The 18,125-nt window shown below is 43.3% G+C and overlaps 1 protein-coding gene across 1 annotated transcript in view; it reads right to left on the reverse strand.

Annotated features, from left to right (window-relative positions):
* Window positions 1-910: 910 nt before the first annotated feature.
* The window catches only part of CFAP20DC (CFAP20 domain containing), a gene marked incomplete at both ends in the record, with an annotated part of 221,166 nt that continues 203,951 nt past the window's right edge, over window positions 911-18,125 (reverse strand). The window contains 2 exons of the mRNA XM_080926402.1: window positions 911-1,020; window positions 14,117-14,211. Coding sequence (XP_080782528.1) covers window positions 911-1,020; window positions 14,117-14,211 — 205 coding nt within the window. The remainder of the gene's footprint in view (window positions 1,021-14,116; window positions 14,212-18,125) is intronic.

Here is an 18,125-nt window from a genome sequence, read left to right on the forward strand (position 1 = left end):
GGCTGTCTATGTAGCATGAGTAATGATTCACGGCTGTCTACGTATGTAGCAGAGTATTCTTCCTGCTCTGTGATGGGGGCAGAGCTGCTCTGACCCCTTAAAGACTGAAGGAAGCCGCCCAGCTCTCTCTAGGCACAGGCCACAGAAGCAGTGAGGGGTGGAGGGGTGTTTAGATGGCAGCTCCTTGTAAAATCTGGATCCACGAGGTGAGTTTATTAGGATTCAGAGATTAGTGGTAAAAGTTAGGAGGAGTAAAAGTACAGTGCTACAGTACTGAGTAAGTACTGTGCTACAGTACTGAGTAAGTACTGTGCTAAGCAGCTTAACAATTAACAATGATGTGATCTTGGCCAACTCTCAAGGAGCTAGAATTAAAAGCACATAGTGGGGCCACACCCACAACCCTGATCATTAAGTCTGAGCAGCTCATACCTCTGAAGAGTTGAAGGGAGGGGACTTGCCTAGGAACAATCTGGTAAGGACAACAGGGAGAAGGAACGAAGCAGTCTTTTGGCCTCTATACTTTATTTTTAATACAAACAAGCCATAGAAAAGGTTCTCAGACGTCTTTTAAACAAGAATATACTTTCTGTAGTGTATCAAGCCATCATTTATTATTGATTAACACTGGAAAAATTTGAATGAGTAATTCTTAATTTGCTTATATAACGCATACAAAATGAGAAGTAGAGGGTTGGAATGAACAACTAAGGACGAATTCAAAGCCTAAAGTCTGGTGTCTGTATTAATTCCTTCACAACCTTCAGAGCCACACACACTGCTGCAAAGAGAATGCAGATGTTCTAACATTGAATGCAATTTTGACTCCATGGGCCCCCATGCCCAATTCTCAGGTCACAGTGGCCACTGTGGACTTCATGCTGCTGTGTTCTATCTCTAGATGAAGGAGCTACACCAACTCGTAGTATTTGCCAGTCTGAGGGTCAAAGTAGCAGTTGAGACACGGGTCATACAACAGAGTCAGCACTTCCTCATCTTCTGCACTCGGGTCCTCGTCACCTGTGGGCAAGGGGAATCACCGAGACATTAGCCATCGGCCTGGCCCAGAATTCCTAAAGTGCAATCCCAGAAGTGAGTCATGGTGGGGGTCACCACGCCTCTTAGGAGCTTTTCTCTATGCAGGCAAAGGTTAGGCCGGAAAAGAAGACCATGGTAGAAACTACTGGATTTACTCAAGTACTGTAAGTATGAGAAGAAATGCCAGGGACTCAAAGGGCCAGATCCATAATGAAGGCTAAAAAGCAAATGGGGGCTGGAGAGATGACTCAGTGGTTAAGAACATTGATGGTTTGACTCCCAGCACTTGCATGGCAGCTCCAACTTCTCATGGTAACTCTAGTCCTACGGTATCCAGTGGCCTCTTCTGGCCTCCGTGGGCACTGTACCCATGGTGCACAGACATACATTCAGGCAAAGCACTCTTACATGTAAAATAAAATATAATAAAAAGCATCAAGTAAAAAAAATGGCATAGAGAAGAGCCTGAAGGGAAAAGGATAAAATGGCAGTCATGTGCATTAGCATCAGGATATACAGGATGCTATCCAAAATGCAATTACCACATGTGCCAGAACTGTCCAGTGCAGAGCAGTGTGAGTCCAGGTCAAAACAGGGACTTTATTTATTTTGTTCTAGAAAGGCTACCAAACAACTATGCATTTAAATAATGCCATTTGCAAAGCTAAGATCCATAAAGCAGAAAATATGCTGGGTGAGCTAGTTTTCTTTGTGGTAGGAAGGTGTAATCTCTATGGGGTTATAGAAGATAGTTTGAGTGGAGGGAACACCTAATGCCTGACTCATTAGCAGGGTTTCCAATACACAGGATGCAGTGAAACTGTTTTACCAGAATACTCTTTGAGCTCTTTTGTATGCCCAGCAGTGTCAAAGACTTTGGTGTTTGAGAAAGTCGTGTTTTCCCTTTGGAGTGAGAAGGATCAGGGTAGTCACAGAGAAAAAGCATGTTTAGGGCATTATTCTCTTTATTAGTTTACCTCTCTAAGGACCAAGGACAAGTGTGGGCTGTGAGCTTGAGACAGATCTGCAGTGACAGAGGTTCAGAGGAAAACTGCATGGGTCATGGGTGTCCAAGGAGCATTGAACAGCGGTCAAAGGCTGCTCAGAGACCCACCCATCTCCACCTTCCCAGTGCTGGGAAGAGAGGTCTCAACTCCCATTCTTGACTTTTATTTGAGTGTTGCAATCTGAACTCAAGTCCTCATGCTTATGTGGCAGGCACATTACTGACTGAGCCACTTTTTCAGTCCCCAAAACTGTTTCTTGAAGGCATAAATAAAAGCCTATGATCTTACTGGGATGTTACCGAACTGTTACCTCAATAACCAGCAGACTTAGAGCCATAGTTCTAGAACAATCTGGCCACAGCAATACCCTGACTTCAAAAACAAAACAAAACAAGTGCTCATAGTACAGTTAGGTGGTAGAGGGAGGCTGGCATTTTACTAGGAAATCTAAGCAAGCTGTTACAATCACTGTCAGGACACTGGTAAGCTGGAGTTAGGACCAGAGTCATATGCTCATATGATGAGTGAGGCTTTGAAGCCACTCTACAACCTGTCCCTCTTGTTACTACCTGAAACACAGCCCTTCCTGGAGCCAGACACCGAGGTGGGTGCCAGGCACAAAAAGATGATAGGAAATAGGTTTGTTCTTAGGGACTGTGTAGTGAATGTGTTTTGGCTTGACTCTAGTTGAGTTCTGCACCAATCGTCTTTAAAAGCAGGGCTAAGATGAGTGGATGCATCTCCCCTGTTTGCTGGCATTTCACTGGAGGAGCCCTTAACGGTCTAGAAGGCAGTTTCTCATCTCCTTAGACAATCGTGGACGTGTAGAACATGCAGGTATTCCTTTTGCAGATGAGGAAGCTGAGGCTTACAAAGAAAATAGGTCTTCTGAGGTTGACTGGTGATGATCAGAGGCAGAGCTTGGGACAAAGCCAAGCAATGAGGCTTAATTTCAGTGTCCCTTCTCATAAACCCTTGTAAAAATTAATTGACAGGCTGTTAATCTAAGTTTGCTCCAGCGCCCCAGGTTCCTACTAATTTATTAAGAACACCAAAGCCCCAGCTCAATGTAAAAACGACAAACAGGACTTGTGCCCTGCTGCTGAGAAATTGTCCAGCCAGCCTCAGACGGACTTCCTCCTCAGCCTATCACATGCATATTCTTGGGCTAGCATTCAAGGGCACATACTAAAGTTTCCTAATTTTCTTGCTCTCTCTCTCGAGCCTACTTGGTTGCAGATTGATAGTGACCAATGTATGAGTTCTTGTCTGCTAAAATACACTCTTTAAAATCTTAATATGCTCAAATTTAGCTTTTTAACACCATACTTGATGTTTTTGTGAAGAGTGTGGAATCACACATTTAATTGGGAATTTAAACATGAGATAGACTAGAAAAATATAAAGGTGTCCTACATTTTCAAATATCAAATTTGGATGCAGAACAAACTTGACTTCTCATGTTTCAAAACCTACTGGTGAATATGACAAAGTCTATTAAGGGGACAGGAGTAATGACTTCAATAGGCCCAAGAAAAGAGCAAGCTCAGTGATTGGGACAGTATCCCTTCCTGCTTTCAAGATGAGGAGTGTGTCATAGGAGTGAGTTGTCAGAGGACTTGGTGGGCTTCCAGAGGAGGCCAGAGGGCTTTGGGGAAGTCCAGGTTGGATGTGGTAATATGCAGAGTACAGGGCACACAGCAGTTGCTCAGTTAATGGCTGTTAGTACTATTTAGGAGAATGATTAGATAAATTATGAACTATTAGCTATATATCTTTAGTAATTTATATGTATTAGCACAACCAAACATGAGTCAAAGGCTTTGCAAAGGCACCAAGACAATCTGTAGATGGCTCTGCATCCCACTTCTATAACATATTGGAAACATTCCCTGATGAGCCTCTATTTTATATACATTGAAATATTACTAGTATCTGCCATGATTCTAGTGGGGATGGAGTAATTTCATACTCTGCATACAATGAGTTCTCAACAAGTGTTATAAATATTGTACTGGCTAGTTTTATTCCAACTTGACATAAGCCAGAGCCATTTGAGAAGAGGGACCCTCAACTGAAAAAATTTCTCCACCAGACTGGCCTGTGGGTAAGCCTGCAGTGATTTTCTTGATTGATGGCTGATGTGGGAGGGACAAGCTCTTTGTAGGCAGTGCAACCCCTTGCCTGGTTGTCCTGCATGCTATAATAAAGCAGGCTGATCAAGCCTGCAAGCAGCACACTTCCGTGGTCTCTGCATCAGCTCCTGTTTCCAGGTTCCTGTTCTGACTTCCCTTGGATATTGACAGTGATCTTGGTCATGGTCTTTAATCACGGCAACAGAACCTACCAAAGACACTCATTATTATGGGGCACATGAGCTATCTGTGTTGGAAAAGAGAGGAACATATTCCTTATAACTTACTAGAGAGAGAGAGAGAGAGAGAGAGAGAAAGAGAGAGAGAGAGAGAGAGGGAGGGAGGGAGGGAGGGAGGGAGGGAGAGGGAGAGAGAGAGGGAGGGAGAGAGAGGGAAAGAGAGAGAGGGAGGGAGGGAGAGAGAGAGGTAGAGGGAGAGGGAGGGAGAGGGAGGGAGAGAAAGAGAGAGAGGGAGGGAGGGAGGGAGGAAGAGAGAGAGGGAGGGAGAGAGGGAGGGAGAGAGAGGGAAAGAGAGAGAGAGGGAGGGAGGGAGAAAGAGAGGGAGGAGAGAGAGAGAGAGAGGGAGGGAGAGAGAGAGGGAGGGAGAGAGAGAGAGGGAGGGAGGGAGAGAGAGAGGGAGAGAGAGAGGGAGGGAGAGGGAGGGAGAGGAAGAGAGAGAGGGAGGGAGGGAGGGAGAGAGAGAGAGAGGGAGAGGGAGGGAGAGAATATGAAATCAAACATTCCTAAATAATTTATATAGGACACTATGACAAATTCATCTTTGATTAAAAGTCGTTAGAGAAAAAAGATTATTTCTATTTCAAAGAGGAAACCCAAATTTTCTATCAAATATAATATGAAAAATTTGAAAGTCATAAGTCACAAGTGAATCATAAGTGCTTGTGAATCTGCTATTTAATTTCTGGTCTTTACTAATCATTGGTTAGACCAACCTTTGCGCCAAGAGAACAGCGGCTTGTGCAGTATTATTCCGTGTGTTCTGTGCCTGCACTAAAATAATGGATAACTGTGCAAGCTAGTGTTGCTAAGCGGGTCAAGCTCAATACGTTTTACATCGAGCTTGGGGTCTTTCAAGATGAACATAAGCCCTGTAAGGGCCCTGGATATTTAACACTCAACTGCAAAGGAATCAAGGTGTGTCTGATTCATTAGCAAAGCTCTTCCTGTACAATGCAGATAAACCAAAGCAGTATATGCTACAGACGCGCCTTCATCTCCACACATCCAACCACAGAATGGGAGCTGCACGCATTAGAACCATGGGCCTAATATAGCTTCGTGAGTTTTAGTACCAAAGCATGAATTTTAAATCTTCCAGCAATGGTATTTGTACAAAATTGGGTAAGCTTATGCACAATTTTACATTGAAATAAGTACTTTAAACTTATATAAAAGGTTTTGTTTTCATTGTAATTTAATTTCTGAGGCCTCCAACTTAATCATTTTGCCATAGGAGTCTCTGCTTAATGAAATTATAATATCATTAAGCAATTGCCACTAGGATGTCAAGTGTTGGGGAATGTTTGGAAAGGTAATTATCCTGCCTGGGTATGGGGTAATTTTCAATTATATTCTTGGATACTGCAGAGTTTTTAAATTTTTTCCCTTAAAATGCTAAATTGCTCTATTTAAAGACTGGCTATAGAAACTCCAAAAGGACAAATTAACAAATAAAACCATTTTCTGCTACCAGGCTCAGAGCATCTGGACAGGGGTCCAAATTACATTTTTACTCTTCTCCCTATAACAAAGCCATTTCTACTGAAATAAAATTACCTTTCAGATAACAATCTATTTACAAACTTTCAGCTTCATCTACTTTGAAATTGGTTAGCAGCAATAAGGAAAAAACTCAGCAGAGCCAGACCCAACGCAGCAGTGTCGGTTGCCTGCCCTCTGTCACATCAGCTCAAGTGAATAATCCATTCAGTGCACCTTTGAGAGCCAATTAATAGAAATGTTAATTATCTATATTTAATGCATTTTAACTGTGGATAATAGAAAACCTGTATGTGCAAGCTGAGGCTTAGCACTTGAAAATAATAAAGGGCACTACTTCATCAGATTTAAAATCTCAGAATCAAGACACTAGTTGACTTTCAATTTTTCTGATGCTGCCTCTAGAATTAAAAAAAAATATTAATGCATATTCCTCCTATAGATCCTAAGGACTGACTGGCTGTATATGTGTGTGTGCACTAATACACTATTGTTTGAGTGATTCCCAGTGGGGGCACTGTGTGGAACAGCATGCCTGAGAGTCGGTGAGGATGATACTTGAGATAAGACAGTTCTGAGCACCAGGAGCCTGGGGAATCTTTTACCAACATCCACCAGAGCAGGGAGGAATTCATGCACAGTAGCATCTGGGAGGTGTATTGGGAAACACTCCATTCTGGTGCCTTCAGTGTGGAGGAAGAAAGAAGGCCAAGGGTGGAAGGATCTGCTAGTAAGCTGCATTGCTTCTGGAAGGAAAGTCATGTGCATGATTACAGGCCAGGTGCCCCTGGGAACCAAGCATCCTCTGTGTAGAAGACTGAGTACGTTTCATCTGGAAGAGGTCATTTAAGGGTCACACTGTGGGACTTAGATGTCTAATTCAGGGTCACTGCAGGTTGTCTCTATTATAATTCCAAATGTGATTAGTCACATGTGAGGGAGGCTCCTTGCTATACCGTTGTAGTTTACAGAGCCCATAGCTTTGCAGGAACCTGACTTATGGCTAGGTGTCAGTGCTGAGCTTACAAGCAATGAAAGCTGGGCCTCCATGCTAGGCATAATTCTGGACTGCATGTGGTACCCCATAAATAGGGATGGATCGAGAATAGGGGCTAGGGAGTTTTGGACTCAGCAATGTGCTTGTTTCAATTAGAGAGCTGGCTTCTATTCCTGAAAGAGAGGTACCTCTTTATAGTAGTGAGCACAAGCATCCCAGAGCCTCGGAGATCTATAGAAGATACAGCTCTGGCTCTTGGAAGTGACTTAAGGGAAAATATCTCTCTGCCCCAAGTTTAAGTTGGGAATAAATGAAAATTGGTGCCTTGTAGAAGTGGGAGGGATGCTCTGTTCAGTTTTGAGCTGAGAGTAGAGACAGGGGTCTAACTAGAGTATTACGAGGGCTACTGGGAATTGGAGGGACAGCATAATGCTTGTATGGCGAGCAGGAAGACCTGAGTCTCATCTCTGGAAACCATCATCTCAGGGTCTGGGACAGGGAGACAGGCAAACCCTGGGACTTCCTGGCCAGGCTAGACTACATGTTTCCAGAAACAAGATGGAAGACTCCTGAGGTATAATACCCAAGGTTGACCTCTGCCCCATTCCCTGAAACCATGAAAAGAAGTACTCAATCCAGAAAGCTTCAGAGGAAGAGAGTTAAGTAGACTAAAAGCCATCAAGAGAGGACTTGTCATGGTGTGGTTCTTTCTAATCTCATTCTGTGTCCAGGTTCCAGGGCATTCTGGGGTGGTACCAGAGTGCAGGTCAAGGCCTGTGGCTCTGCACTCCTTCAGGCTTAGGTGTAGGAGACAGGCTACTTAGTTCCCTAACCTCATTGTCATGGAAGACATAATGTTCTACAGGACAATGTTGTGGCGACATGCAGAAAAATCCCATGGCATGTAGGGCAAACCTCATTAAGTTTCTGTTATTGTTTTTACTTCTCCAACTTTACATCTCCTCTTCTGGGGGAGGTCAGTTCTGGGATCGCTTTGTTCTCCCCTAAGGCTTGGAAGAATCAGTTTTCTAAAGAATGTTGTCCCCCCTCCCCCGCACCAAGTCAGTCTCATTCCAGTGGAAGGCTATATATATATATATATATATATATATATATATATATATATATATACATATATATATATATATATATATAAATAAAATTAAAATTATAACTATATATAATATACATAATTAAAATTATAACTTCTAATTATAGCCAGGCAGCACAAACTGGCCTTGGTGGGGAAAAAGACACAAAGTTAAGTGGGAAGGGAAGTGGGGAGGTGGATGTGGGAGGAGTGTGGGAGGAGTGTGGGAGGAGTGTGGAGGGGTGGCGAATACGATCAATACTCACTGCATACATTTATCAAAGAACTTATAAAAAGTAGGACTGCTGCCCAAGACAGAATACAGGTCTGAGATCCTGGAACTGAAAATAAAGTCAGGTTCCATCATTTGCCTAGGAATTTAATGAAATGGTTGTTTTTAATAGATGAGCAGTACTCCCAGTCACAGAAGAACACTCATGGTATGTACTTACAGATAAGCGAATACTAGGCCAAAAATGAAATAACCAAGAAACAATTCACAAAAATTATGAAGCTCAAAGAGAAGAAAGGCCAGAAGGTAGATGCCTTAGTCCTTCTTAGAAGGAAAAACAAAACACTCATGGGAGGAAATAATGGGACAAATAGAGGAGCAGGGACTGGAGAAAAGATCATCCAGAAACTGCCTCACCTGGAGATCCATCCCATATGCAGCCATTATACTCAAGCAGTATTGCTGATGCCAAGTAGTGCTTACTGGCAGGAACTTGATATAGATGCCTCCTCAGAGGCTCTGCCAGAGCCATGCTGATACAGAAGAGGATGCTTGTAGCTAACCATTTGACTAGATATGGGGACCCCAATGAAGAATCTAAAGAAAGAACTGAAGGAGCTGAAAGGGTCTGCAGCCCCATGGGAACTGCCAACTAACCAAACCCACCACAGCTCCCAGGGACTTAAACACCACCCAATGAGTTCTTATGGAGAGACCCATTGCTCCAGGTGCAGAAGCATCAGAGAACAGCATTCTCTGGCATCAATGAGAGGAGAGGACTTTGATCCAACAGTGTAGGGGAATGCCAAGGCACTGAGGTGGGAGAGGGAGCACTTTCACTTTCGTGGAGGCAATGGGAGAGGTAGGGGGGATAGAATTGTTGGATTAAAAAAAGGGGATAACATCTGAAAATACAGAGAATACCCAATTTAAAAAAAGAGGAAAAAAAAGTCAATTAATATTAAGAAAAAGACAGAGCCCAGGCTACCTGTTGTGATTACATGAGTACCAGATACCACATCTGAATCTGCTTTGCATTGTAAATAAACCCTAAGAGAATCCACAGGATAGTTCAAATTGTTCTGTGTCTCCCATGGAACAAACACTTATCTACATATCAGAAATTTCTAGAGTGTTTACTTATGTCCTGGCCATTATCGTAGGCACTAGGGACCTCAGATGCTCAGTGAGGCAGAACTCTTAGACACGTACTTTTAAGTGTGAAGTCATTACATAGCTGTAAAGAGAATGACTACAAAGGGACACTTCTGCTGATGGGGAGCAGGCAGCCAGATAACCCCATGTCTGTCTGCCTGCCTTTCTGCCTGTCTGTCTGTCTGTAAGGAGTGGTGAGAAGTCTGTGAATTCTTTAATAGTACTTTAGATAGTACATAAAAGAGCACTAGCTGCCTATTTGTCCCCTGTGGGAGACTGGCAACTGAATGGCCCGTGTGGCACTGTAATTCATTCGGAACGTGCAGGGCGTTATTTTTATGAGACAGTGCCAATCCTCCCTTGGAAAGGATCTGCCTTTTTACTCCAGATTTTTTTGTGAACTGCAGAGAGGTCTACAGGCTGAAGAGAGAGGTGATTATTACTCCACGTTGGAACTGGTAGGCATGAATAATTTAAGGGTCATATCTGTAAAGGAACAAATGTCAAAAATGAATTGACAACCATTCTTCCAGCAAAGTACGGTTCATTTTCAAAAGGTCAGCTCAGAAGTTTTTTTGAGTAAGTTCTGAAATCTTTACTTCCCATTTTACATTTCACACAGGCTCGGAGAAAACACTTTTTGAATAAGTGTGAAGGGCACTTGTGCTGGTGGTAATTGATATTCCACAAGCATATTACAGCCGAGCAGGATCCACAAAGAACCCGCTAGTTGTCCTTCAGTCGCTGGCGGGGTCAGAACAGAATTCTGTGAGCACAATGCTGTTTTGGCCAGGAGCATGGCTCCTTAGGGTGCTGAGCACAGATTGGCAGGGACACAGACTCCTACTGAGTTAAGGCAGGGACAGGGCCCTGGGTTCCAGGGCCAGGTGTAACTCATGCATCCCTTTGGTATGGCGCAGAGGTTTTCTAGAGTGGCCAGGCCAACCCACTGTTCCCCGAAAACAGAAAAAGTGTATTCCTACGTCCAACTGCTCCAGGGACATTGTCTTCTCCTTCTGGGAAGGAAGTGAGGTGGTCCAGAGCATTTCTGCACAGCCCCAGAGAACGGTGAGGAAGATGGGGTGGTAACAGATCCCACACTTTAGATTCTAAAGTGTAGAGGCTACTGTGAGAATCTAATTACATCTGAAGACCCAGAACACAGAAAGGTAGATCACTCAGCTGTTCTTTTTGTCCCAGAAACATCAAGATGGAGGATCTCTTTTCTCTGTGGTTCCAACTTAAAACAAAAACCAAACCAAAAACCACACATAAAATAGACAGTGGTTCAGCAGAAAGATGCTGTGGTCTTGGTAGCTCCATCTTAGCATGGCTCTGACTAGAAATATGACTTCAGGGTAAGTCATTTACCTGTTAAGGCAATTGGTAGGCTGAAATGAACCAGTTTGTGACTGATTTTGAGTTGCAGGGTAGGACTTTAAGATGCTCATCCCCTCCTGCCTGACTTCTTCTTTATACCAGGGTTCTCTTTGAGACTCCCGCTGAAGTGAGTTTTCACTGCTTGCAAAGATCACTGCTTAACATTTGATCCCAGAAGTCTCCCACATGTATAAAGCTCAGGATGAGGAAGGAAATCAAGGCTTAAGTTTTTGTGAACTGCTCCATTGAGAATTTGGAAAACCTAAAACATTCCAGAAACTGCACAGGGACCTGGGTTCTTGAGTTAGCAAACTGGTAGTCTCTTCCACACTGGGGCTACTTGGGAGCAAAAAGAAGAACTGAGTAAAGAAGTCAGTATTAGAGAGGGGGAGAGGGAGGATTATTTGTTCTCTCATAGCAAGGTCTCCTCCTGACAGCCACGAGTCCATTTTTCTGTCACCAGTAATTATGAATTACTAAATGATTCATAATCTAAAGATTTCTGTTTTGAGGGACATAATCTAGTGCAGACAGTAAATCACATGGTGAATGGAGTACTGTCTCCATAAGACTCTGGGCTGGCCATAAAGTGACAGGTTATATTCAGAGACCCAGAGGTCCATAGCCCAGTAGCTCCAGCCTTGCCCTGGAGCTCGTCAACTGTGGCTAACCATTTTGAATAAGCAGGGGTGGGAAGGTGGACCCAATCCAAGGTTGACACAGTATCCAGAAGTGTCATTAAAAACACTGTGATTTAGTCTGGGAGATATTTAATTTTTCTGGTAGACCAGAAACTCTCAATAGAAAAAAATATTTTTTTGATATTTACCTCATACTGTAAGGGCTAAATACAATGTCTCAGCACATGTAAGGAAATGGCAGTAGAAACCCAGGATGTGTTCCAGAGAACTGCAGCCATGGCTTCCTCTTCTGATGATACCAACAGGAAACCTGAACATTATTTTTCTTTGACAAATATTTTACAGGATTGGATGGAAACACTATCTCAGTGTACCAGTTAAGTACAGATTGTGCTAGGCTGCCTAAAATCTCGCCATTATCCACAGTGAGATAAGCAAATAGGAAACTGTAGTTTTGATGGTATTAATTAACTTCAAACCACACACACATATCACAGAGGGAGTTGGTGAACAAACAGGGAATTTTAGGTCCTGAAGGTATGAAGTACAAGCTCCTAGGAAAAAGGTAAGTGGGCAGCTGATGAATGCAGGGGCTGGGGGTTGGGGGAGGGCATTGAGGGATGACAGCTAGGAGGACTTGCTCTTGATCTGGTAGCCCTGGCCAGCATGTTGCTACAATTCCCTGAATTTGTGACACTTGTCCTCGGCGAGAGTTTGGTTTACCCTCGATAACCAGAACTTAGCAATGCCATGGTAACCTGAAGACACCCTTCATCTACTTATCACACACACACACACACACACACACACACACACACACACACACACACACACACACACAGTGTCTTTGCTCAAGGACTGTGTGCCCGGTTCCTCTGCTTTATTTAGGACACTTAACATAATGTATTATTCGTTCCCTCATAGCAAGGTCTCCTCCTGACAGCCATGATTCCGTTTTTCTGTCATCAGTAATTATGAATGTACACCTCTCTAAAGATTCTCAATTTAAGGGGCATAATCTAGTGCAGACAGTAAATCACAGAGATGTCTCCATCCCTTGGGCAGCCACAAAGTACAAGTCAGATGTATGAGCTCACACTCAGTTCTCCACACCTGAAGGAAAACGGATGCTTCACTGTCTCCCTGGGGCAGAGGGGCATCGGGGGAGCGGGGAACTGGCACTTTTGCTGGAGCGATTTATATTCGTTTCACTTAAAACAATAACAGCCACCACAAAACTTTAGATGTACTGTTCTTCCATCTTTAAGACTCAATCCAGAAAAGTAACTCAGAGTCCAATCGGAGGTCATTTGTCACTCCAATTATGCACTTGGATGAACTTGAGTCTTTCTCACCCCTGCCAACCTAACCACTGCTGTCAACAGAGATTCTCTTTGTTTGTTTTTTTGTTTGAGATAGAGTACTGCAAGGCTAGCCTGAAACAGATGAGCAGGAATTTGAATTCCTGTTCTGTTTGTCTGTGCTTCAAGAGAGCCATGATTACAGGTGTGTCCTCACACCAGGTATTATACATGCTAACCAGGCACTTTGACAAATGACTTTCATCTCCAGTCCAAAGAGCCCCCAGCGTCCCCTTCTGACGTCCCTGACATCTAGGTTCCCTGCTCCTAACTAAAACCTACTGGCTCATCTTCATGACTTTACTGTCAAAGACAAGACCCAGGGGATTTTCATCCCATTTCCCACCAGTGCTCACACTGCTCACAGGTGGTCCTGGGCTGGCTTTAGTGGAAGGGCTGCACCTCTGCCTTAAGGAAAATGCATACAGGAATGTCACTTCATAGTGGGGGTCTCACGGTGATACAGAGAAATGCAGTGGTTTTCTTCCTGTGTCTGAAGGTCACAGTGAGTGCTAATGTTTGCAAGCCAAGAGAATACTACTCCATCACTTGATGTGTTTCCCGATGGATCAGGAAGCAGTGAACAGAGATGCATGGAGCTGCTACTGTAGAATGGCATGCTGGTTTCCAGTGAACATCCTTTAGTGGGCAGGAGAACATTCTAAAACAACTTATCAAGAATCATGCGCCACGTGTGGTTATGTGTTATACTTTAACCACCGGTGGTCCAGCAAGTTGCTTACACTAGCAACCCACAAATACACAGGGACTGTGTCCTGTTGTGACAGGCAACAAGGAAGAAGGAATTTTCCAGTTCTACTATAATCTTTTCAGACTGCTGTCATATGTGTGAGGTCCAGTCTGGAATAAAGAAAGCATCATGTGGTACATGGCTGTATCCCAGCTCTCCAAGAAGCTGAGGCCGATTTACTATGGTACCAACGGCTTGTATGTGGCAGTCACTGTTCTACGTGCTTCAAATATTGTACCTTGCTGAATCCCTGTACACAGAAGCAGCAAGCAGGGCTGGGCAGCCACTGTAGAGGTGGCAATTAACATTCATAAGTGGCCACACAGTGGGAAGTGGTATAGCTGGAAATCAGGTGGGGGTTGCTGTAAACATCAACTGCTAACCTGGGTTGAGCCTTCAGAAGGACAGGGACAGTTCATTTCTGTAAATTGTTTAGTAGAGGGCTTTACAAAAGAAGAGGTAGAGGGGACCTCAGCTTGTATGGGTAGCCTGTATGGTCAGTATGAATGTAGAGGTGTCTCTGAGTAACTGACACTTTTTGTCGCAACTTACCTTTATCTGTTTATGCATAGCAGTATTTGCATTCCTACCTTGCACACTCAAACTTGCAGAGGAGTCTAGAGACGGCTCCACTGGCTGCTGACTGGGAGGGACAATTGGTGGGCTCAGCATGTTCAGCCAGTCTCTACAGAGAAAAGACAGTAAGTGCTCCATGCAGCTGCCGCTCCGTACAGCCACTTGATGCTTCCTCTTGGTTTTTACTTCTCTGGGGTTCACAAAGGAACACTTTACCTTCCTTCATGTTACAGCAAGAAAAATGTTGAGAACGTAATACTCAGTTTTGTGAAGAGGTTAATAAGGAGTTAAACATTTAACCAATGAGTTGCCTGATTAAAACCAAATGATAACCATTTCTCTTCATATCCATTGGTTATCCTGAAAACATACATACAAATAACATTATACAGACTAAATGGTTTTATTTAGGAATATATCTATAAATACATAACACACACACACACACACACACACACACACACACACACACGAACAATTAGTGAAAAGAGGCCATGAATTCCATGAAGGAGAGGAATATGGAAGGGGTTGGAGGGAGGTAGGGAACAAGGAAATCAGTAATTCTATTGTAATTTCAAAAATAAAAGATAAAAAATGGTGAAAAGTTTATTATTTTGCCATAAAATGTAGTACATTTATTTGTGGGTATATGATGTGCATGTGGAGGTCAGAGGGCAACTTGTAGGACTCAATTCTTTTCTTCCCCATGTGCCCCAGGGATCAAACTCCTCCAGCTTGGTGGCAACTGCTTTTGTCCACAGGGACATCTCAGCATCCTGTCCACACCTTTCTCCTCAAGGAAATTATTTCAGCAAAGCATATGAAATGCAGCAGAGATGATGCTCTTTCTGATGTGGGCAGATGACAGTATTCTTCATGTGAGTTCAGCACAAGTCAGTCTTGGCTCTGGCATGGGACCACCACAGACGCCCTCTGCCTCCTCTCGGACAGTCTCCTGTCCCTGCCAACTAGAACCTGGGTGGGTTCAATTTTCATGATGCTATCTAGAAGGCACAAGTCAAATGCTTCTCACCCCCAAATCTGCTCCTAAGCTGCTTAGGTAGAAGGGGCCAGGCAGGGAATTGAAAGGATTTTCCAATGTCAATCCTATTTGTTTCATGGATATGTGCACCCTGTATTGTTTTCCCTTTTCTTCTAAGCAGGACCATGCTTTTATGATAATAGTTTTTTCCTACATTTCTGAATTTAGTACATTAAATCTACAGCGTAAAGCGGTTCTAACTGGGAGCAAAGATTTCCAGGCCTGTTCCAGCTCCACATTCCCTACAGTAAGAGCTTGGCCAAATCACTTAATGCTTCTGAGCTTCACCTGTACAAAGGAGAAAGATGGTGCATTTCAGAGTTTTGCTAATAGGATTAGACGAACAACACTCGGGATGGATCTGGGTACAAAGTTATCACTTAGTAAATTTCAGTTGTGATATTCTGACCAAGAAAGGCCATACTGTGGCCTAATGTACAGTGGTGAGCTAAGTGAGAGGTGCTCAAACCAGCAAGAGATGGCTGCATGCTCACCAGAGCACTATGTAGCTCAGCATTCATGGCTACATAGCTGAAGTTTCCCTTCTGCATGCCACTCTCTCCCAGTGTACAAGTATTTTAACATAAAACCACCGAGTTCCTACTTGTAATATTTTAAGAGACTTTCAATCACTGCTTACAGAGATCCCTAGATTATGACTGCTGAAATACGCGAGGTGAACATGCTGTGTAATTGAATTTCATAATAACACATTAAGGACATCAGAAAGGATTTGTCACAGGCATTCAAGCTAATGGGACATTTTCTAATAAGTACCTTTAATTTAGTTCTTTTAATTATAGCTGACCAAAAATTTCCTGTACTATAGAAAATCATGAGGTCATCTACAAATTACCAGCCTATGGACCTCATTTCTTAATAAGAGTATTAAAAAGCAGGTGAACAGGAGAAAGAATAGTACCATCTAAAAACACTCTTCCTGTTTTAGCTTGTACCCTGGAAACTCTTGCATACATTTATAGAGCTCTTCCCAAGGCTTTGTTACAGCTACAGAATGCTCTGTTATGTGCGTCTGCTGTGACTAATTCCAACCCTGTCCTACATGTGGTCAGTTTTCAGTACTTGCAGCGGGAATGAGCACTGTGGTGAGAATCTGGACATTCTCTCCCACGGACGTGGGTGTGCCTCCACAGCAAGTTCCCACAAGCGAGACTCTTGGTACAAAGGGCACACTTGCCATTGTCAGATACTGAAACTGCCTACACAGAGGCAATTATTGACAATCCCCTTGGCACCCATCTGTCCTCTTGCCAGCAGTATGCAAGATGACAGTTTCCCCAGGAAAATCCTATAAGGATACCATGCTTAGTTTTTAAATTCTCCCCAGCCTGGTCTATGAGAACTGCTCTCTTAAGGTAGTTTTGATTTGTCTTAATTCTTAGGATAAGCAAATTTGATTGTATTTTCCTGTTTAAGACCATTTAAGAAACACACATGTATGCATAATATATGTGGGACTTAGGTCGTTAAAGATATCCTGGTTCTCAGTTGAGACAAGTTGAGGCCGGGGGAAACTTGAGATGATAGGAAGCTTCCTATGAATCTGTAAATCAGGAATCCTTGAGTTGCCATAAGCACCACACTGTCCCTTTGGGCACTGGCCGTGTCCCAAGTCCCTCTCCCTCAGGTACACATGACCTCAGGTCACATAAGCTCTAGGCCGAAGCAGGACCGCCCCCAAATATGTAGACAAGGTCTTCCCAAGCTCTCAGTCCAAGCCAATAGGACGCTGCTTGTCAGACTCTGAACCATTTCAAAACTGTATATATGGGGGGGGGGTGGTTTGCTCGAGTGTAGACACATGTAAGAATCATTCCACTGCTTGAGAGCCTTTGTTCTAAGAGGTGATAACACCAAGAGCTGGGAAGAGATTTTCTCTCCCAAAGCTTATGCACCCAGCACCGAAGCCTCTCACTGGCTTGGTTCAGCCTGGCCCAGTGCCCTATGGCAGCGGAGGAAACTCGGGCAAGCCAAGTCCAGCAGCAGAAGCAGCCAAAGTGGTATTTCCCTTCGCTGTTCACCTGAGCTCTGCCAGACCCAGAGGTTGCTCTCATCTCTAACCAGAGAGCTGTGTGGGACACACAAATATACATACATGTATTTGCATGTATGTGTGTGTTTTTATGTATGTATCTACCTACCCATATATTCATGTATTTTTTTATAATGTATCAGTTTCTTTCTTTTTGTTTGGACATTTGTCTTTGCTTAGTCTGCCTTTCTCCCCATGTAAATATTGTTTATTTTCATGTAGTCAAATGTACAATTTTTAGAATAGTTAGAGTCATAGTTAGAAAACTTCCTCTTACAACTACATTTTATAGAAGTTCACCTATGTTTTCTTCTAGTTATTTGTTTGGCTTCATTTTTAAAATTTAGATTTCTGATCCATTTAGGGTTTAGTCTAGCATATGTATGCTTATTCTGGTTTGCATATGCTTGGCCCAGGGTGTGGCACTAGTAGGAGGTGTGGCCTTGATGGAGTGGGTGTGTCACTGTGGGTGTGGGCTTTAAGACCCTCATCCTACCTGCCTGGAAACCAGTCTTCTTCTGGCAGCCCTCAGATGAAGATGTAAATCTCTCAGCTCTGCCTGTCCCATGCCTGCCTCGATACTGCCATGTTCCCACCTTGATGATAATGGACTGAACCTCTGAACCTGTAAGCCGGCCCCAATTAAATGTCCTTATAAGAATTGCCTTGGTCATGGTATCTGTTCACAGCAGTAAAACCATAACAAAATAACTAAGATTCTATTGACAATTTACATTTTTTTAAACAATAATTTAGAGTACATGTGTGGTAGTAGATGCCCCACATAGGCCATGGCATTTAAATACTTGGTCCTAAACCTCTATTCTGTGGAGGTTTAGGAAGTGTGGCCTTACTGAAGGAAGTATGTCACTGAGCTTCAGACTTAGTTTAAAGACTCTCATTTTGAATTTTCTTTTTCCCCTTACTG

This window comes from Micromys minutus (genome assembly GCF_963924665.1).
Source record: "Micromys minutus genome assembly, chromosome: 12".
Classification (NCBI taxonomy): domain Eukaryota; kingdom Metazoa; phylum Chordata; class Mammalia; order Rodentia; family Muridae; genus Micromys; species Micromys minutus.